At 33.5% G+C, this 23,125-nt stretch overlaps 1 protein-coding gene across 2 annotated transcripts in view; it reads right to left on the bottom strand.

The window, feature by feature from the left end:
* The window catches only part of ANKRD17 (ankyrin repeat domain 17), a 131,548-nt gene that overhangs the window by 95,183 nt on the left and 13,240 nt on the right, over positions 1 to 23,125 (bottom strand). The window contains exon 1 of one of the 2 annotated variants that reach the window (XM_029945032.1): positions 3,239 to 3,316. The exons of the other annotated variant lie outside the window; for it this stretch is intronic. Coding sequence (XP_029800892.1) covers positions 3,239 to 3,241 — 3 coding nt within the window. The 5' untranslated portion in view covers positions 3,242 to 3,316. Of the gene's footprint in view, positions 1 to 3,238; positions 3,317 to 23,125 lie in introns of those variants that run through there. 2 annotated transcript variants of the gene reach the window in all.

Here is a 23,125-nt window from a genome sequence, read left to right as displayed (position 1 = left end):
ATTATCATGAAAACAGCCTTAAAATAAAATTATTTTTATGAAATGGCTTTAAAATGCATATGCAGATATACATACTCATTCTCAGATACAAACATACACACAGTCATAACCTGGTGAAATCTGAACGTTCCAAGGATGTAAAGTGTAAAAGCTTTATAAGGAGAGTGGTTAATAAGAGAATTAAAAAATCAGATTGATATCAGACTTCCCAGATACAAGATGCTAGAAGACAATTGCGCAATTTAAAGTTCTAAAGCATAGGGGCACCTGGGGAACTCAGCCGGTTAAGCGTCCAGCTCCGGGTCAGGTTATGATCTCATGGTCCGTGGGTTTAGGCCCTACATCAGACTCTGCTGACAGCTCAGAGCCTGAATCCTGCTTCAGATTCTGTGTCTCCCTCTCTCTCTGCTCCTCCTTGTTCACAAACTCTCTCCCTCTCTCTCAAAAATATAAACATTAAAAAAAATTTTTTTAAGTTATAAAGCATAGTTATTTTGAAAGTAAAATTCTAAACTGTAGAATAAATTTTTAGATATGCAGTAAATTGAAAACTTTAAAATGACAAATATTTCCTAATTTAGAGAGTGTATGCCTTCAACAACAAAAATTAACCCAAGTAAAGGACAGCCTTGGGAATCATTAACACTAAGGAGCTGGAAAAGAAACTAGTATAAGACAATCTACCTGATAAATCTCAGGTTAGTTGTTAATAAATGATTCCTTAAAATCAGAAAAGTAAAAACATATTATAACATAAACATTTTATTAAAATATCAGTTTAAAAAATAAGCCAAGATTGAATGATATAATGCCAAAAGCCTCTGTTTGGCAAAGAAAGCAACTAATTAAAAATATGGTTTAATTTAATTCAATGCCTGCTGAAAAAGAGAAAGGAAACACATAGTTTTCAAAGTGGGAAGGAAACAAAATAAAGAAAACTCAATAATTCATCTAAAAACAAAGGGCAGCACGTAGGGGTGGAATGGGAGTGACCGTAAGAAAAGACATCTTCATTATAACCGTCAATGGTAGGAAAAAGACCAAAGACCAAAAAACCAAGTTAATATAAAAGCAAGTGGGCAAGTTTCTTTTATTGGAAAAATGACAAATAGGATTTAAAACTAAACAAAACAAAAAAACCCTCCACTTTATGCTATCATAAGAAAGCTAAAAGTTTTAGTCAGAAGGCTAAAAACTAAAGCATGAAAGAGTAAACCCAAAGGTGCTACTTGTATCAGTCAAAGAACTCAACAGCAAAAGCATTAAATAGTAAAAGGATATTTTATAATAGATTTAATATCCCAGAGTGTGTAATAGCCAAACTTCTATGTACCTAACAATATAACATTGAAATAAATAAAGTAAAAATACTAGAAATAAAAGCAACTTAGTGGGAAACTTTCCACATACCTATGTCAGAAAATGAGAAGAGCAAAATTATGCATGGATATGGGGATTCAAAAATAGAATTAATGAATTATACTTAGTGAATATAGAAATTAGTATATCTTGAGCAGAGAATACAGTCTTTGAAAGCAAACAAAAACCTGACAATACCTTAATCAAAGGAAAATCTCCAGAGATTAAAAACAAAAATACAGGTTACATTCTTGGTCCATATAGCTAAAAGAAACTAAAATTTAATAATAAAAGAATACTTAAAAATTAAAAAGAGAGAGACTTCTCAGAATATAGACAAAATAAAAATTAAAATTGTAAGCATATTATTTCCTATGGGATTTGGCCATAACTGTCCTTAAGAGATATGAAAGTAATTAATAAAGCCAGTCGCTGCTTCTTGCGTAGGTCTGGCATAAAAGAGACAAGCCTTTGGCAATTCTGATTATAGAAAATAACAGGGAAAAAAAACCCATGAGTCATTAAAATCAGAAAACTAAGAAAGACTATAAATCAAGACATTAAAATCTAAACAAAATGGATGGTCTTCTAGGAAAAGGAATAATCAAAATTAACTCAAGAAAAGGTATAGGAATGTAACAGAAGAAATATCAATAGAAGAAATCTTAAGGGCAGTCCTAGATCTACCCTCTAGAAGGAATAGAGCATTATGATATACAAAGCTCAGGAAAGAGATGGGAAAACTGCCTAGCTTGTAAGCATAAATAACTCTAGTAGCAAACCTGAACAGGAAGAGCAAAATAACTAAACACAACAAAAACTTAATGACATATCATTAGAAAATTAAAATCAGCAGTTGTGTCATACAATACATACAAGAAAGGGGATAAAGAAAATACTAAGAAATACGACTCATTTTCAGTACAGAAATCATGATCTTTCCCTGCCTAGATTGCTTTTTCTTCAGGTCTTAATTCATACTTTACCTTTTCAGATTGTACTACCAAGGAAAGTACTCGCTTCATCTCTCTACCACACCACTAGTTATATTTTCTGCACAGTACCATCACAGCCTTAAAACTATCTTATTCTTGGATATCTGGTAATTAGCTCTCTTCTCCAATGAAGGAAAGAGAAGAACCATTCAGATTTAGTACTATCACCAGTGTGTGCCAAAGTTCTTGGTATAATACAATACCTAAATAAATACTTGCTGAATAACAGCTAAAATGAAAAACATAACCAGCAGGAGGTAGATGTGATTAATGTAATGCACTACATTAAAATTTAGAAGTGAAAAGAATATGTATATCTCAACAAGGACATATAACAACACACAATATGCTTTATTATGAAAACACTTAAGTCAAGAAGGAAACTTTTGCTCCCAATAACGTGCTCTATCAGAAATCTAAGCCACAGATAAATGTAAAAGTTTAAAAATTGGAAAGGATTCCATCAGAAAAATCAGAGGTAGTAGTAAACGGACCTGGAAACCTAACCAATGCAGTATGACCAGAAAAAAACAAAGTAAACAAAAATTCACCTAAACATGTACAATCCTGAAAAAAGGAAACAACAAAATGCCATCATTTGCAGAAAACATAATCCTCCTTTTGGAAATTTCAAGAGACTCCATTGAAAACTAAATGCTGGTAAGATGAACAGACAAAAATCAATAGATTTCCTATATATTAGCAATAACCAAGTGAAAAACAACATGTAAACTTGAAGAAAAGATGTAATTCACAGTAACAACAAAACTACCTAGGAATAAACCTAACAAGGAAAGTCTAAGACCTACATTAAAAAAAAAAAAAAGCCCATAAAACTTTACTAAAGGACATAAAAGAACACCTGAAGAAATGGAGAGGCATACCATGTTCCTGGATGGGAAGATTCAATAGTGTAAAGATGTCAATTCTCCCCAAATTAATCTGTAAATTCAATGCACTTCCAATCAAAATCCCAAAGGGATTTTTAATGGAACTTGACATGTTGATTCTAAAGTTCATCTGGAAGAGAAAATACACAGAAATTGCCAAAAAATTTTTGAAAAAGACAATGAGGAGGTGGCTCCCTATCAGATGTTAAATGTAAATGAAAATAATTAAAACAGTGGAGTACAAATCCAGAACACACATATTTTGGACTTTTAAAATGCAATAGAAGTGGTATTTCAAGACAGTGGGGGAAAAAGATATTGTTCAATAAATTATTTAGGGAAAATGGTTAGGAAACTGGAAAAGGTTAGGTTTCTACCACAGAATGAATATATAGATCTATAGATCTATATCTATCTATAGATATAGATCCAGATTTTATTTATATATGAGATTGTTACTATATACATATATATTAAGATAATGTACGTATTATTCCAGATGAATTAAAATCTACTAGAAACATAAATAAAACCAAAGAAAGTCACAGAAAAGAATATATGAAACTAATATAAGAAGGCTTTTCTGGAAAGACATAAAGCCTAGAAGCTAGGAAAGAAAATAGCCATTTTGACACCATAAAAATGAAAAATCTAAAGATTCTACATGTGTCAGATTGAGAAAGCATTATAAAATATGATGTCAGAATTACAAAGACATCCTAAAATCTCAGTAATAAAGACAAACCCCACAATGGGCAAAAGGTGAGTAGGTAATTTGTGGGAGAAATTACAAATGACCAGTAAATATGCAAAATTTCACTGGAATTCAGGTAAATGCATATTAAAATGAGGCATTTTTCATCTATTGACAGATAATGTGTAATGTTCTGGAGGGTAATTTGGCAGAATGTATAACCAACATTTAAAAATGCAATTTTCCTTTTAAGAATTTAGTTTACAGAGATATTTGTACATGTAACCAAAAAATTATGTACAATGTTCATCACAGTATTGACTATACTATAGAAAACAACTATAAATAATCTACATTTCCAGCAACAGAATAATGGTTATACTATGAAATAGTAAACACAGAGCTGCAGAATAAAACAGATCTAGATATAAAGTCCTATACTACAGCTATCTAATGCATTTTTCCTGCTCATTCTGTCTCTTCACTTTTCATCTTCTTACCTTTCACTAATTACTTTCATCAAACTGATCGATAGTGACATTTTTCTCCAATTTGTTTATTATCTTTTCAGTATCAGTTCCTTGGGCAAGGACCCTATTTTTTTCCCTTGCTAACCTTAAAAATTAAATACTTAAAAACACTTACTGAATGAATATATGGTATCAATACAGAAAGATATCCAAATTAAATATCCTAAGTGAAAAATGTAATAAGCCACAAAAATGAATATATGGTATCAATACAGAAAGATATCCAAATTAGATATCCTAAGTGAAAAATGTAATAAGCCACAAAAAAGCAGATATGATATGTTATGCATCTAACTTGATTTAACAATTTCAAGATGTAGAAACCCAAGTTATTAACAGTGGTAACTGAAGAGTGAAATCAATGAGAGAAGTTTTTTACTTGTCTGTACCTTTCTGTCTTGCTTATCTCAAGAGAAAAAAGATGATGTAATTTCCTATTGTGTGATTTTAGCAAATAAGAAAAAAACAACTTCAGATCTTTAGAGAAAAATATCAGTAATAACCCAACCATCTCCATAATTCTAACAAAAACTCCAAAAGAGCTATCATAACAATTTGTATTATTTTCGATATACGAATGAACCTACTGGTATATATAACAGTTTTAAGTATGTGTATGCAACCTAATTATTTTTAAATGAATGAAAAAAGTCAGGCATCAAAATCAAGTCATAGTAAGTTTCAGATAAAGACAACTGCTTATTTCTCAAGAAAAGCAAAATCAGAAAAATATATTCTCTTCATTCTTTTTCCCTCTGTATCAATGAAGTTTTTATGTAAGTCAGGTTTATTCAAGGATAATTTAGAATAAAAATCACCTCTTTAGTTGTACAAATCTATGAATTCTGACAAATACATAGTTATGTAATTACCACCACAAACAAGGTATGTGTCTTTCTTAATACTCAAAAGTTTCTCTTGTCCCTTTGTAGGTTCAATTCCCTTCCACTACCCTTTGCCACTAGCAATCATGTTTCCTGTTCCTATGTTTTTGTTTTTCAGAATGGAGTCATCCAGACTTCTAACTGCGGCTTTCACAAAATGTATAATGCCTTTGAGATTCACTGATGCTACCGCATGCATCAGTAGTTCATTCATTCTTAGTGCTGGATAGTACTCCATCATACAATGTACCACAATTTGTTTAGCTGTTCACTGGTTAAAGAACATTTGAGTACAAGGCTTCATGTGAGCATGTTTTAATTTTCCGTGGCTACGTACATACAATGGTTATGTCAAATGATAACTGCATATTTAAATTTATAAGAAACTGACAGTAGCATTTTGCTCTGATACCTGCACTGTAGCAGTTCTGGCTGCTCTGACTTCTCACTAGTATTTGATATCATCAGTTTTTTCCTTTCTTTTATTCCTATTTTCCTAGAATAAAATTACATTGTGATTTTATTCTGCAATGATGCTGAGAATCTCTCCGTCTGCTAATTTGCCATTGGTGTACTTCTTCAATAAAAGATCTGGTAAGAATATTTCCTCCTCCCCTTTTTTTTGTTCATTGTTTCATTATTGAGTTGTAAAAATTCTTAATATATTCTAAATACAGATACTTTATCAGACACATGGTTTGCAAATACTTTCTCCAGACTTATGGCTTATCTTTTCATTTCCTTTTCAGTATGTTTTGAAGAACAGAAGTTTTGAAATGTGATAAAAATCCAAACTATAATTTTTTCTTTTATGTTTACATCATTTTTACCCTATTTAAAAGTTTTGTTTAACCCAAGGTCACAAAGATTCTCCTTGTTCTGTTCCAGAAGTTTTATTGTTCAAACTTTAATACCTAGGATTATGATCCAATTCAAGTTAAATTTTGTATAAAGTGCAAGGCATAAAAGGATATCCAAATGTTTCAGCACAATTCACTGAGAAGACTACATTTTCTCTATTGAGAGAAAAGGTGCATTGGTGCCTTTGTCGAAAATCAAGTTGATCACAAACAGAATATAGACTATTCTGTTATATTAATCTACGTGTCTATCCGTTCATCAATATCACACTTTTTTGGTTAAGACAGCTTTATAGTTAATCTTGAAATCCTTGACCTTTGTTCTTTTCAAAATTGTTTTGACTATTCTAGGGCCTTTTCCTTTCTCTATAGTTATCAGAAACAGTTGTTAATTTCTACTAAAAACAAAAACAAAGCCTAAAGAGCTCTAATAGGATTCTGATCAAGATTATGTTGAATTCTACAGGCTATATTGCAGGGATGAGAGGGAGGGAATTTCCATGGTAACAATACCAAGTCTTTCAAACCATAAATATAGTATATGTTTTCATTTATTTAAATCACCTTTAATTTCTCTCATGAATGGTTTGTAGTTTTCAGCACATAAATTACATACATGGTTTTCTTTATGCTTTTTTAAAATAACTTATTTATTTTTGAGAGAGAGAAAGAGACAGAGAGACAGAGCATGAGATGGGGAGGGGCAGAGAGAGGAGACACAGAATTGGAAGCAGGCTCCAGTCTCTGTTAGAAAAGAGCCAGAAGCGGAACTCGAACTCACCAGCCATGAGATCATGACCTGAGCCAAAGTTGGATGCTTAACCACTGAGCTACACAGGTGCCCCAGTTTTGTTTATTCTTAAGTGTTAGATTTTTCTTGGTCTTATCTTAAGAGATATGTTTTAAAAATTATCATTTTTGAAATGTTCATTCTAAATATATAGAAATATGAGACCTTGTTTAACTCACTGATTAGTTCTAATATCTTTTTTGTAGGGTCCATTGGAATTAGTACATAAACGGTCATGCCATTTGCCAATAAAAGATGTTTTACTTCATTCTTTCCTGTATTTGTGCTGGGTTTTTGTTGTTGTTGTTTGTTTTGTTTTTTTAACTCACCTGACTTGGATCTCTAGTACTACACTGAGTAGGAATAATAAGAATGGGTATCTCTGCCTTGTTCTCAATCTTAGGGGAAAAGTATTCAACCTCACCATTGAGTGATGACAAGCTGTAGATTTTTTATAAGTGCACTTTATCAGAACCAAGAAAGTTCTCTTAGTATTCCTAGTTTACTGAGAATGTTTTATTAGTGCATGTTAAATTTTATCAAATTCTTTTTCTGTATTGAGATTGTAAAGTGATTTTTCTCCTTGAATGTTTTAATATAGTGAATTACAGTGACTGGTTAGCAAATGCTAAATGAATTTTGTGTTCATGTTTTATAAACTTGTTTATATATTGCTAGATTCTATTTGTTAATATTTTATTAGAATTTTGCACCTAGGTTCATAATATATATTGACCTATAATTTTCTTTTTTTTATAATGTCTTTGCTTATCAGGGTACTGGGAAGTAATCACTCATCATCTGTTTTCTGGAAAAGCTCATATAGAATTAGAACTATTTCTTCCTTTAATGTTTCAAAAAATTCACAGATGAAGCCACTTGGACATGAAGTTTTCTTTGTTGGAAGGTTTTTAATTAGAAATATTTCTCTCCCAGATAGTATTATTCAGGTTATTTATTCTTCAGTGAAATCTGATAGTCTGTTTTCCACAGAATTTGTCCATTTCACCTCAGTTAAATTTGTTGGCAAAGTTATTCACAATAGTCCCTTATTAATATAATAACCTTTTAATGTGTAAGAGTGGGATTTGTGTAATTTCCCTTTTTTAAGCTGCTGATATGGGTAACCTGTGTGTCTGTCTGTCTGTCTTGGTTTCCTTCCCCATCAGTCTGATTAGATGATCTTAATGATCATTTCAAAACAACCAAACTTTCAGTTTTACTTTTTTCATTGTTTTTTGCTTTTAATTTCATCGATTTTATCTTTATTATTCTCTTTATACTGCTTGCTTTGATCTAATCTGTTCTTTTTTATAGTTCCTAATATAGAACTTACAATTAGTGATTTGAAAACTTTTTTAAAAAATAAGCACTTAATGTTATAAATTTCCCTCTAAGAACTGCTTTAACAATATATCACAAACTAGGGTATACTTCATTCAATTCAAAATATTTTCTAATTCCTCATGTGGATTCTCCTTTGCCCCATGCATTATTTTTGAGATGTGCTGTTTAATTTCCATATATTTGGGGATTTTCCAGAGATCTACTTTTTATTTTAGTTTAATTCAAGGCCCTTGGTGGCTCAGTCAGTTAAGCGGCCAACTTCAGCTCAGGTCATGATCTCATAGTTCATGGGTTCAAGCCCCATATCAGGCTCTGTGTTGACAGTTCAGAGCCTGGAGCCTGCTTCTGATTCTGTGTCTCCCTCTCTCTCTGACCCTCCCCCACTCATACTCTGTGTCTCTCTCTCAAAAATAAGTAAGCATTAAAAAAAATTAAAAAGTATATATTTTAGTTTAATTCTATTATGGTCAAAGAACCTTTTTAACAAAATAAATATACTTTTGAAGTTTACAGAAATAAATTGGGTGTCGATTGAGTGCCCAACTTTGGCTCAGGTCATGATCTCATGGTTCATGGGTTTGAGCCCCACATCAGGCTCTGTGCTCACAGCTAGCTCAGAGCCTGGAGCCTGTCTTCAGATTCTGTCTCCTCCTCTCTCTCTGACCCTTTCCTGCTTGTGCTCACGCTCTCTCTCTCTCTCTCTCTCTCTCAAAAATAAATAAGACATTAAAAAAAGGAAAAAATAATTGCAAATTTCACTATTCAAAAGACATCATATTTAAGAAAACATTTAAAAAGCAAATTAGAAAGACTGCTGCTATATTTCCTTTAAATTCAACAAAGAGAAAAAACATGAATGTTCCATTCCAAGAATCTGAGAATTTTGAGTGTAAAGGATCTTAAAGATAACCTAGTCAAAATGATAACCTATTCCCGTGGTTATATTTTGAGCACTTTTATCTTTTTCTAACTCTGAAGTTTTATATTTTATTAACATCTATGCACTCTAATTCTATCATTTTGCTATTTTCTATTAAATCTGTACTTAACTGAATTTTAAGACCCTAAACCTTTCCACTTTCATTCAGTCTATACGTTCTCTGAGGATTCATTTTTCCCTGTCCAGTTCACAATTAAATGTGCCCATCATCTCAACTATTTTCTTTTCTTTATTCCTTCCAAGTATTTTCTAATCAGGCCCTTTTAAATTTTTCTTCCTTGCCCAAATTATTTAAATACTGATACGTCCTTTCCATTCAATCTTCAGCCCTTTTAACTAACTTATACAAGCAGGGTAATGTCATCTACAAACACGTGTTTTAACTAAGACCTATTCTATTGATAACTTTGAAATATTTCTCTCTCTCAAACAGACTTCTCTGCTGAACTTCAGTTCTAGATTATCTGAATTGCTAGTTATTTTTTCTGGATGTACTATAGATACCTCAACTAACATATCTTAAACTATTATCTTTTGTTTCTCTTCCCCATCTCCAAGAAAAGAGAGCTCTTCTTCCTCCAGGAATTTTTCCTCAGAAAAAGTATAGAGCCTTGACTTTACCAACTTCTCATTGGCTCCGCTGATCAATACAATGCCCTAGAAGGGGCAGCAACAATGCAGGAGACTTCTAATAGACCCTTTTACCCATATAACAACTGAACCTTTCTTAAACTTCATATATATTTTATAGAATATAAATTTCACATATATATTTTTCCAAAACTTAATGAAGCTCAAACAATAAGATTCAGATTTCCAAGTATTCCAATTCCTTTTAAAATATGTCAGATCTTATTATTCTTTTGTTCAAAACTGTCCAATGGCTCCCATTTCATTTAAATCAATGCCAAAGTGTTTATAGTGTCTCAAAATGGCAAAGATTATTCTGTCTCAGTCACTTACATAACCCAAACTCCAAAGAACAGTTTAAGTACTCAATAAAATATTTGCTAAATGAATAATTTCCAAGCCTAGGTGAAATCTGAGAAAAGAGAATATTCTTTTTTTTTTCCAAAATTTTTTAAACTTTCTTTATTTATTTTGAGAGAATGGAAGGGAGGGGCAGAGAGAGGGAGAGACAGAATCCCAAATAAGCTCCATGTTGTCAGCCCAGAGCCCGATGTGGAGCTTGAACTCATGAACCAAGAGATCATGCCTGAGCCAAGAACAAGAGTCAGATGCTTAACTGACTGAGCTATCCAAGTGCCCCAGAAAAGAATATACTTGACATGCCAAACAAACATGAACACAAATAACACTGAAACACTAGATACCTGCTCACTCAAACGGATATAAGTATATATGTACCATATTTGATAAATTTCAGTATTACCAAAACAGTTCATTGTTATTACAACAAATACTGTTCTCTACCCATCAATTTTGTTTTATCCAAGTCTAAGGATAGTTATCTATATCTAGGATATAAGTAAACATAAAATTCACATGCCAATCTTTTCAAGGCAAAGAAAAGTAACAAGATTAAAAATGTATTCTTGGTCTTCAATTCTAAATGTTGATGTTATTATAAAGAAGCCTTTTAAAACTGTGTAAAAACTACCCAGTAAATGATTTCACTGTGGAGTCAAAAACAGCTAGATAGAGGAAAACTGAAAATCCCAAGTGTCTTAAAGGCACAGATGTCTGTGGCTTGAGATACAACCATCATATACAGCTGTGACAGAACTGTATCTCATATATCTTAAATTGAAGGCAAAGAGGTGCTTTGGAAAGCTGTGCTAATGACCCAAAACACTGAATTAGTGTTAAACACATTAATGTCAAAGGTATATGTGAAGAATCATAATAAAAGTATTTTATAAAATGTTAGACTGGATAAGAACCAACATTTTTCAAAACTACTTTATAAAGTAGATATTAAAGTAGTTCCTCTATATCCTAAAGTTTATATTTAAGTGCTTGTTATAGTAGATTGCCTGCTTATTTAGCACCTGACCTCAAGAACTAATTCCAAGGACTGAAATATATTAAGATATTAAGAGCTTTCCATAACTAATTTTGTAGGGCAGGGCTTTTTTTTTTTTTGGCACAGCCAGATAAAATGCTCACAGAAGTATTCAAATGGTCCCTGAAAAATCAAGCTATCAGTAAGTAACTCTTATTTTGGAGTATTTTACTAGACATAAATAAAACCAAAATCATGAAAATACATGCCCAAGGGAATTCATCATAACTTGCCCTGACTAGGGATCTCCACTGAAATCTTACTTTTTAATTCACTGATTTTGTTGTTTGCTGGCAGACAAGATGCAGTGGGCACAGAGTTTGAGTCACACAGTGTTTTCACAAAAGGCTTGTCTTCATCCTAGGGAAAGGGTTATTTTGTAGCTGGTTTAAGCAAATATGACATTAACAGATTAAAAATTAATTATCATTTGTATTATTAAAAGAATCTCATGGGGAAGTTAACAGACACTGTTAAGTTAATTAATTTGGACATGAGTCTTCATGATAATAAGATCAGTAACTCCAGGTTGATAGGGTCTATGTCTGTATATATGTCTACGTCATCTCGGTTTCCACCGAGCACTTTACACATCAAAGGCCATACATAAATGCTGGTTAAATTTAACATTAAAGGATATTTTATTTCTGCATTTAAAATGTTTCATATTAATATTCAATTTTCAGAAGGAGATCTATAAACATACTCTGACTCAAATGTTCTGTTTGTCTGCTGGTTATTCAGAACTCAGGATATATTCTGAGTAGCACCATTTGAGCCACCAACTCCCCACCAATCACTCTAAATAAAGCAGCTCTGAAAAAGTTGTTGGATCATGTGTTGCTAATATATGCCATCTGCATTAAGATTTCTTGTGCTAAAAAGTGGAAAAAAAGATACTATACAAATACCACTGAAGTCTTATATTCCTATGGTGATATAGTGAATACTGTTTTATATTATGTAACGTTTACAGAATACAGACAATATGCTATAATGCAATAAATGCATCCTGACAAACTCACATTCTGCAAACAGCACATTAAAATAACATGGCCCAGGGGAAAAGCACTGGGGACATTCAAAACTTATGCAACTGTAATGAAAACATTAAGAAAAACAAGTAACAACTCTAATAAAAATACTAGCCATATTGAAAAGACATATTAAGTACCACAAATAAGGAACTAATACAGTAAATATGTCATAATATTTAAAAGGAGAGATCCCTCTAACAATCACTTTCAAGAGAGAACAATTAGCCAAACTGAGCCAATGCACAGAAATTCGGGTGAATGAGCATCTCAGTAAACCTATTATTTACTCTTTGACTTGATGTATTCAACTGTGTTAGTATACTTGGCACTGAGCTCCTGTTATCTAGTGTACAAAACTAAAAATATTGGGAAAAACAGTAGGAACCAATGTAACTTCAGAGTTCTACTGCCATCATTACCCTAACATTAGAGTATCTATTGATAAGCTAAATGAAAACATTTTTTAAACTATCCCAAGGGGCGCCTGGATGGCTTAGTCGGTTAAGCCTCCAACTTCGGCTCAGGTCAGATCTCTCATTCATGGGTTCGAGCCCCCGCGTGAGGCTCTGTGCTGACAGCTAGATCAGAGCCTGGAGCCTATTTCTGGTTCTCTCTCTCCTTCTCTCTCTGCCCCTCCCCCTCTCATGCTCTGTCTCTCTCTGTATCAAAAATAAATAAAACATTAACAAATTTTTAAAAAATTAAAAATTAAAAATAAACTATCCCAGGAAAACAAGTATAAACTAGAAGTATCCTAAGTGAACTAAAACATATGGATATTCCAGATACCTAATAACTAATATAAGCATTTACTTTATAGAAACCTTCAACAGAGGGGTGCCTGGGTGGCTCAGTCAGTTAAGTGTACAGCTCTTGATTTCAGCTCAGGTCATGATCTCATAGTTCCTGGGAAAGAGTCCCATGTCAGGCTCTGCAGAGTCAGTTTGGAATTCTCTCTCAAAATAAATAAACATTAAAACAAGTAATCTAGTGAAGAAATGGGCAGAAGACATGAATAGACACTTTTCCAAAGAAGACATTCACATGGTCAACAGACACAGGAAAAGATGCTCAACGTCACTCATCATCAGGGTAATACAAATCAAAGTCACACTAAGATACCACCCCATACGAGTCAGTGTGGCTAAAATGAACAAATCAGGAAACTACAGATGCTGGCGAGGATGTTGAGAAATGGGAATCCCCTTACACTGCTGATAGGAATGCAAACTGGGGCAGCCGCTCTGGAAAACAGTGTGGAGGTTCCTCAAAAACTTAAACATAGAACCACCCTATGACCCAGCAATAGCACTACTAGGAATTTATCCAAGGGATACAGGAATGCTGATTCATAGGGGCACATGTACCCCCAATGTTTATAGCAGCGATCTCAGCAATAGCCAAATCATGGAAAGAGCCTAAATGCTCTTCAACTGATGAATGGATAAAGAAGATGTGGTTTATATATTCAATGGAATACTACCTAGCAATGAGAAAGAATGAAATCATGCCATTTGCAGCAACGTGGATGGAATGGAAGGTATTATGCTGAGTGAAATAAGTCAGAAAAGGACAGATATCATATGTTTTCACTCATACGTGGATCTTGAGAAACTTAACCATGCAGGAAGGGAAGGGGAAAAACATAGTTACAGAAAGGGAGGCAGGCAAACCACAAGAGACTCTGAAATACAGGTGAGGGTGGATGGGGGGATGGAGGAGAAGGGAAACTGGGTAATGGGCATTGAGAAGGACACTTGTTGGGATGAACACTGGGTGTTGTAAGTCAATTTGGCAATAAATTATATTTAAAAAAAATAAAATAAAACCTTCAATGGAGAATAGTTATACTAAAATATCACCAATTTTGTCTATTACCTAGTGGCATAATAATAAAATAATATGAACGACACTTAATTAGCAATAAAAATACACAAGTCTATACACTAAATCCCTTAAATTATCCAAACACATTAGTTTCTCACGGCAAATGAAAAATCACATTTGGTACATTGCAAATGAATAACACCAAATTAACTAAATAAGCTATCAGGAATGTTTCACTTCATGAAGAGTTAGATTATTTAAGGAAAGGTCTGACAAACAAAAACTCAAGAATTCCTATGAAATGTGGCTAAGTTGTCAATACGGTATACACATAAAATAGCTTTAAAATATATGCATCATTTCTTCAAAAATCTATTATTTTTGTAAAAGAAAAAGACAAACTGGAATGCTGACAGTCACATAATTAAACATTATACCTCAAGAATAATCCTTTAGTATTAAACTCTGACATCAGAGGAAAAAGATAATTTACTTCAGTATACTACACCTTCACCCCAAGTCACAAAGATTAAACCAAAACTATAAAATTCCTTTTGTTGGATATATGACCCCTACCACACATCCCCCAACAAAATCAAAGCCATTCTTTATTTTCAAAATAATTTAAGCACATGTTCTCCATGAATTACATAATAAGTTAGATGACTCACAAACAAAACATTCTATAAATCTTAGGAATTGTAAAGATTAAACATCCTGGTTAAGGAAGGTAACCTAAAACTTGTACTATATAAAAAGATACACAAGAATTTGAAGAGTTCATCATTAAAAAATTTAACATGTAACTCCTATTCTCTAGGAGCAAATTCAAGAGAAAGTGGCTGTAACACATTCAAAAAACTCCCCGGTCTCTTCCCAACATATCTTCTAGTCTTGGCCCCATTTGCTTCAAATTATGCCTCGAGATTATTACAGAAGTCATCCCCATGCCTGCCCTGGGCCCTTTCCCACAGACTACAAAATAAATAATGTAGTCTGTGTGTTGGAGAGTGGGGGAGGGAGGGGATTAAGGAGACAAGGAAAGTAAAATAAGAAAACAGAAAAAGAAACCCAGAAGGACAAAGAGAAGTCAGGTTCCCAGACACCTCTTGGCAATAAGTCTTCTAGTTAACTGAAGAAAATACTGTCTCAATTTCCCATTATCTTATATAAAATATCCTCATTAAGTCTACATCTTCTAATGCCTACAGAACATTACCTAGAGGCATAACCCAAAAATTCAGAATTACACTTTCCTCTGTCTGGAATTCACCAAGATTTTCAAATGGCTAGCTTCTTCTCAACATTCAGATTTCTACCTAAATCTATCATTTATCAGAGTGATATTTTCCATCTATATGAGTATCTCTTCCTCTCTGCTATAGTCTACCCCGTCACCTTGGCTTTATATTTTAATACTATTAATGACTATAAATTGTATTATTTATTTTCTAGTCAAATTGTACATTGTCAGTCTTTCCAACAATGTAAGTTCCATGAAAGTAGGAACTTCACCTTTTTCATTACTATAGTCCAAGCCAAAAACAGTACACAACAGATATCTGCTGAATGATTATTATAAAACCAAAGATTTTTAACTTTGACAAGTCCTTTATTTGGGAACTCAGAAATACATATCTATGCCTCCTATATTTTTCATCTCCATCCAAGTTTTTGACAACACAGCATATCTATAGTGTTTCTTCTGCATTTAGAAGAGTACTATTGCAATGAAAATTTATATTGTTTTCGTATATATCCTTTTTGAAGCTAGAAAAACATCAAACACCAAAATGTTCTCATGATAACAAAGATTTACATAAATTTTTAATCCATCGTGAATTTCATACTCCGGAAAAAGAACCACAGAAGAACTTTTGTCTCTATCTGCATTAATCATGGAATAGAATAGTTTGGGTTACAAAATAAAATAAAGAGAGAAGGAACATTTTTCTCCATATTATCTAAATATTGAAAAGGTCTACCATGACAGACTATGGAATCTTCCCATCTGAGATTTTTTAAAAAATACTAGCCAATTCAAAGATCTGTTTCCAACCAGCATTCAAATAAACCAATTTTACTTCCTTGGTATTTCGGACTAAGTTATCTGTGTCCCCTCAAAACTTCATATATTGAAATCCTACCCCCAAAGATGATGGTATTAGGAGACGGGGCCTTTGGGAAGTAATTAAAATTAGATATTATGAGGGTGGAACCCTCATGAACGAGATTAGTGGCCTTACAATAGTTATGAGAGAGCTTGCTAACTCTCTTTGTTCTCTAACACAAGAGGGTACAAGAAGTTAGCAGTCTGCGGGGCACCTGGGTGGCTCAGTCAGTTAAGCTTCCAACTATGGCTCAGGTGATGATCTAGTGTGTGAGTTTGGGTCCCTGCTGTCAGCACAGAGCCTGCTTCGGCTCCTCTGTTCCGCTCTCTCTGCTCCCTGCTCCCCCCCCCCACCCCGCCCCACTGGTTCTCTAAACAAACAAACTTAAAAAAAGTTGGCAGTCTTCAACCTGGAAGATCTTCACCAGAAACTGACACACCACTGGTACCCTGAGATCTCAGACTTCCAGGCTCCAGAACTATGAGACAAAAATGTCTCTGTTTAGGAGCGCCAGGCTGGCTCAGTTGGTTAAGTGTCCAACTCCTGATTTTGGCTCAGGTCATGTTCTCAAGCCCCACACTGGGCTCTGCATTGACAGCGTGAGCCTGACTGGGATTCTCTCTCTGCTCCTCCTCTGCTTGCTTGCCTGCTCTTGTTCTCTTTCTCAAAATCAACAAACATTAGAAAATGTGTATATTCTTTAAAAAAAATTTTTAAAAACAAAGAAATTTCTGTTGTTTTATATATATATAAATATATTATATATATATTTATGAGGCCCCATTCTTTATAACAGCTCAAATTGACCAAGACCCTTGGAGAGTTTAACAGCACACTGCTTTAAATTCTTTATCCACGGTCTTAGAGCAATGATTCTCAACTTTAGTTGTATACTAAAATGAATAAGAAAAACAAACAAACAAACAAACAAACAAGAGTACTAATGTCCCCCAAGGAGACAAAGACAATTTAGACCATAAGGTCAAGGAAGTAAAATTGTTTCTTTATTAAATGCTAGATGGAAACAGACCTTTGAGTTGGCTGGTACTTTCTAAAGAAAGATGGGAAGATTCCATAGTCTATCATGGTAGACTTTTCCAATACTTAGATAATCTGCAGAAAAGTGTTCCTTCTCTCTTTATTTTGTAATCCAAACTATTCCATAATTGATGTAGATAGAAACCAAAGCTCTTCTGTGTTTCTTGTTTTAGATTCTAAAACTTACAATGGATTAAGAAACATGTGTAATTCTCTGTTACCATGAGAACATTTTGGTATTTGACGTTTTTCTAGCTTCAAAAAGGATATATACAAAACCAATATAAATTTTCATTGCAATAGTACTCCTCTAATATGCAAAATATACACTTTGCTGGGTCACCAAAAACATTTAAGGAGACGAAAATTATACGAAGCACAGATATGTATGTCTGTGACTTAATCATCCTGGGGTATGGCTTGGGCATAAATATTCTTTTAAGCACCCTAGGTGATACTAATGCAAGACCAAGGTTAAACTACTGCTTAATAGATAAGAATTAATGGCTACACCATGAAACTAATTTTATGATATGAAATAAAAATAACTTCTCTTAATTGAAAGGCATCTAATCATTCTGCCTGTCATAATCTTCTGTTTATATAGAAAAATAGCCAAACATTTTATAAGTTACATAAAAAACCCAGAACCTTTCTTTCTCATGCTTTCTCTCAGGTGTTACACAAACTCTTCAAAGCACCTATAATGCACTCAGCACTATGCTAGGTATTGGTGAAGAAACTAGATTCCTGCACTCTTACAATCAGGCATCAATCTCTACATTTCAGACGTTTCTATCTCAACTACTACTCCATTCTCTCCTTTCCATCAAGAGACAGACTATGTTAGGAGTAAAACTCAATGCCAAATGTATACCTTTTGGGGGCTAGTGTTTGTTGGATGTCAAGCTCTGTTTTTATTTAAGGATTATGCACAGAATTTAGTCAATCCTAATTAAAGAAAACAAATTCATTCTGTAAAGAATAGAAATCCTGGAATACAAAAGCTATGATCTCACTAGAGCATCATCTATTTGAATGGTCCTAGGGAAAAAAGTTAAGATTCTTATCACTTCATATATTTTAATTCGAAATAAATTCCAGCAAGACAATATAGATGAATATTATCTAATCTCCAAAAGAAGATTTTTCTAAGTATGAGAAATTAATCCCAAAAAAGACACATGTATATAAAAGTTTTGCAAAAAATGCCTTTAACAAAAAATATATACTAAAAAATTCAGAAAAAAATTTTTCTATCAGATTTGACTAATATTCACATCAATATATAAAGATTGTCTCAAAAACTAAAGCCACATTTCCATTAGCAAAATGGCTACAGGATTATTTTCACAACTTTTTTCCAAAGGAAAAAACTGGAAATAACCCAGATACCCAACAATATAAACACACTGTAAGGGGCACCTAGGTGGCTCAGTAGCTTTCATGTCTTACTCTTGATTTCAGCTCAGGTCATGACCTCAGGGTTGTGAGATCAAGCCCCATATCAGGTTCCATGCTGAGTGTTGAGGTTGCTTGGGATTCTCTCTCACTTAGTCTTTCTTAGGGAAAAAAAAATTGAGCGTGCATGCATGCACACACACACAAACACACACACACAGTAAGTTATATTTTCAAGCTAGAAATTTGGTAATCACTGAAAGGATTATTTTCAAAAAGAAAAAAAATAATAAAACAGGAAAAAGGCCAAGACATAAAATTTCCAAGTCTAGTAAAAATAATTCAGATGTGAACATACAGGCGAATACAAATAATATTTGTTTCTCTTTAATACTTCAAAAATATCTACAATGAATATACATTAATGTAATTAACAGAAAGGTTTCAAAGTCCATATCCCTTGATTTAGAAATCTACTAGAAGTTTTCTGAAATCCAAAAGAAAACGAAAAATACTCACTATAGTATTATTTATAATAACCAAAAATATATAAAAACAAATTTGATATATTTTCTAAATTGATACTTCCAGCACAAATTGAAAGAAACAGAAAAATATAAATAACGTGTGAGGGGGGGAAAAATCAAAATATATAATATTTTAAACAATATGATCCCACTTTGTCAAACATGCATTATCCGTATTTGTATAAAGAATGGACTAAAAGAGGGGTGCCTGAGTAGCTCAATCTGTTAAGGCACTGTTAAGGCTCAGGTCATGATTTCACGGTTTGTGAGTTCAAGCCCCACATCAGGCTCTGTGCTGATAGCTCAGAGCCTGGAGCCTGTTTTGGATTCTGTGTCTTCTTTTCCCTTTCTCTGCCCTCCGACTCTCACTGTCTCTCTCTCTCTCAAAAATAAATAAGCACTTAAAAAAATTTTTAAAAAGGAATGGACTAAAAGGAAATATATCAGACTATAACATTGGTCATTTATTTATCTCTCTTTGAACCATTCTATAATTTCTAAGTTGTCTATGAGCTTTTATTATAATTAATGAAGTTTTCCAACCCATTCCTAAAGAGCTGACAATAGAGTGTTTGCCATTAGTAATAACCTGAAACAATTTACTTTAAATTACTTCAAAATGTATTCACTTTTCTAAACATAGTTGAGAGCAATTTTTGAAAATTTTAACTAAGAATGTTTAGGCCTTCTCAAAATGTTCCATGAAATACGAAACATAAGCATATTAGATGCACTATACAAACATGGTACACTCGCAGTCATCTGTTGCAGGGGCATCTGCAACTGCAATGACACTGTATCCACTGAGTACAGACTGCTTACATTTATTGAGTAAATGACATTACAACTAAATAGATGAGGGCTAGAAAGGCTGTTAAGATGTGGCACTGTGTTAGGAATGAAAGCTATTCCATTGCAAATTTGCTACAGCTTATTCAGTCTGTCTAATATAATTTTTTCCACAACTCCACAGTTTAAATACAGTGACTATAGAGTTTACCGTCATAACAAGGTAACTGGTACCCATTAAGCTTCCCATCTCTTTTCAAACAATGGACAACAGGCAAAAGGGGTATAACTAAAAAGAAACAAAGGGAACTACCACCTTCTCATCTTTTTGCCATATCCAGCACTATTTGAAGAAAACAAAGAACTGCTAAAGTTCTACTTAGCTCAGGAGACAAAGATCAGAGACTGCAGAAGCTAAGAAAAGCTAGTATGTGTGAGACAAAAAACCTGGAGAGAAGGACTGAGAAAAAAACTACTACGGAGCTGTAAGTGAAACAACTACAGAAGCTCCTACAGGATTGGGATACATCCATATCCAACAGCCAGACAGGGATTTCACTGAAAACATGAGATGTTTGGTAGAGAATCCAGAAAGGCCACATATAAAAACAGGTCCACTCTAGAGTACAGGCTCCTAGAAAGATGCCATAACTATGCTTCAAAATCTCAAAAGAATAAAGTTGAGAGAAAGACAATACCATATGATTTCCCTCATACAAAGACCTTAAGAAATAAAACAAACAAGAAGAGAGAGTGAGAGAGAGAGAGAGAGAAAGAGAGAGAGAGAGAGAAAGAGAGAGAGAGAGAGAGAGAAATCAAGAGACAGACTCTTAACTATACAGAGAACAAACTAATGGTTACCAGAGGAGAGGTGGTTGGGAGGAAGGGTGAAATAGGTGATGTAGATTAAGAGTACATTTATTATGATGAGCACACAGTAATGTACAGGATTACTGAATCACTATATGATATACCTAAAACCCACAGAACACTATGCATTAACTATACTAGAATTAAAAGCAAAAACTTAATAAAAATAAGTAAAAATTTAAATTAAAAAAATTTCTTAAAGACAGGGGTAAAAGTAAAAAGAATAAAGTTGATTCACAAGTAACCTAACTGCTAGCCCAAAATAAATTCAATATTCTTTAAAGAAGGACAATAACATTCAGACATTCAACAATGTAGTATCAAATTGTCCAGCATCAAATAAAAAATACTCAAACTATAAAGAAGAAAGAAAATATGTCTCATAACTAGGGAAAAAAAACACATAAATAGAAATAGACCTTTATTTTTTTTTAATGTTTTTTATTTATTTTTGAGAGAGAGAGGCACAGCGTGAGCAGGGAGGGTCAGAGAGAGAGGGAGACACAGAATCTGAAGACAGGCTCCAGGCTCCGAGCTAGCTGTCAGCACAGAACCCAACACGGGGCTCAAACCCACAAACCACAAGATCATGACCTGAGCCAAAGTCAGATGCTTAACCGACTGAGCCACCCAGGCATTCCAGAAATAGACCTTTAAGTGACAGGCATGGAATTAGCAGATAAAGACTTCCAAGCTCTTTTATAAGTGCTCAACAATTCAAAGAAAAATTTGAGCATGAAATGAAATTTATAAAAATAAGGAATCAAATAGAATTTCCAAAGCTGAAAAATACAGTGTTTGTTACTAAATTTCAATGGATCACTGCAGAAAAAAGGACCAGTGAACCTGAGATAAAGCAATAGAAATGATCTAAACTCAAGCATGAAGAGAAATAAGGCTGAAAAAAATATACAGAGGCAACATTACCTTTAAGAGAATACAATACAGGGGCACCTCAGTGGCTTAGTCAGTTTAGCATCTGACTTCAGCTCAGGTCATGATCTCAGTTTTTGAGGTCAAGCCCTACATCAAACTCTCTGCTGTCAGCACAAAGCCTGCTTTGAATCTTCTGTTCCCCCTCTTTCTGCCTCCTCCCCTCTCTCCGTCACTCTCTCAAAAATAAATAAACATTAAAAAAATACTAAAAATCAATAAAGAAAAAAAATTAACCAGCCAGAGAAAACATTATGTATAAAGGAAGAATGGTAAGAGTGACTGCTTACTTCTTATCAGAAATAATGGAAGCCAATAAGATCTACCTATCTTCAGGGCACGCCTGGGTGGCTAAGTCGGGTAAGCATCCAACTTTGATTCAGGTCATGATCTCAGTCCATGGGTTCGAGCCCTGCATCAGGCTCTGTGCTGACAGCTTAGAGCCTGGAGCCTGTGCTTCAGATTCTGTGTCTCCTATCTCTCTCTGCCCCTCCCCACCTTGCTTTCTGTCTCTCTCTCTCAAAATAAAATAAAGGCATAAAAAATTAAAAAAAGAAAAAAGATCTACCTATCTTAGGATGGAATGCTGAGGGGAAAATAAAATTGGAGGCTCCCCCTAAAAACAAAAATACAAACTTCCAGTTATGAGCTATGAACTTCCTGTAAGTAACCATGTTTTCAATACTCTTTCATGTACAGAAAGAAAAAAATAAAGAATGGAAGCCAGAAGACAAAAGAAATATACTTTAAAGTATTAAAGAAAAAAGTCTTTCAATCAAGAATACTATATGCAGTGAAAAGTGAAAATATACTTCAAATATAAGAGGAAATAGACATTTGCAGACAAAATCTAAGAGAAGTTGTTGCCAGCATACCTATACTATAAAAAACATTACAGGAAATCATTCAGGTGAATGGAAATTATTCAAGTAGATTCCTGATGAAATGGATTCACACAAAGTAATAAAAAACAACAGAAATGATATAAAAATAAGTGTCTTTCTTATTAAAAATACTTTAAGTAATAATAATGTATTCTGGAGATTTACAATGTATACTGAAATAAAATATATGACCATAATCCCACAAGAGACATAAAAAGAGAAATAAACTGCTATAAGGTTCCTAATATTGTATGTGAGGTGGGATATTACCACCATATGAAGGGAGCTATAATTAAAACATGTATATTATAAACACCAAAACAGTCACTCAAAAAAAATAATAAAAAGAATAAGGCAAGAGAGGTGATAAAATACAATACTAAAAGTAACCAA

Source organism: Suricata suricatta, chromosome 1, assembly GCF_006229205.1.
Source record: "Suricata suricatta isolate VVHF042 chromosome 1, meerkat_22Aug2017_6uvM2_HiC, whole genome shotgun sequence".
Classification (NCBI taxonomy): Eukaryota; Metazoa; Chordata; class Mammalia; order Carnivora; family Herpestidae; genus Suricata; species Suricata suricatta.
This window is presented reverse-complemented; position numbering and strand designations above follow the sequence as displayed.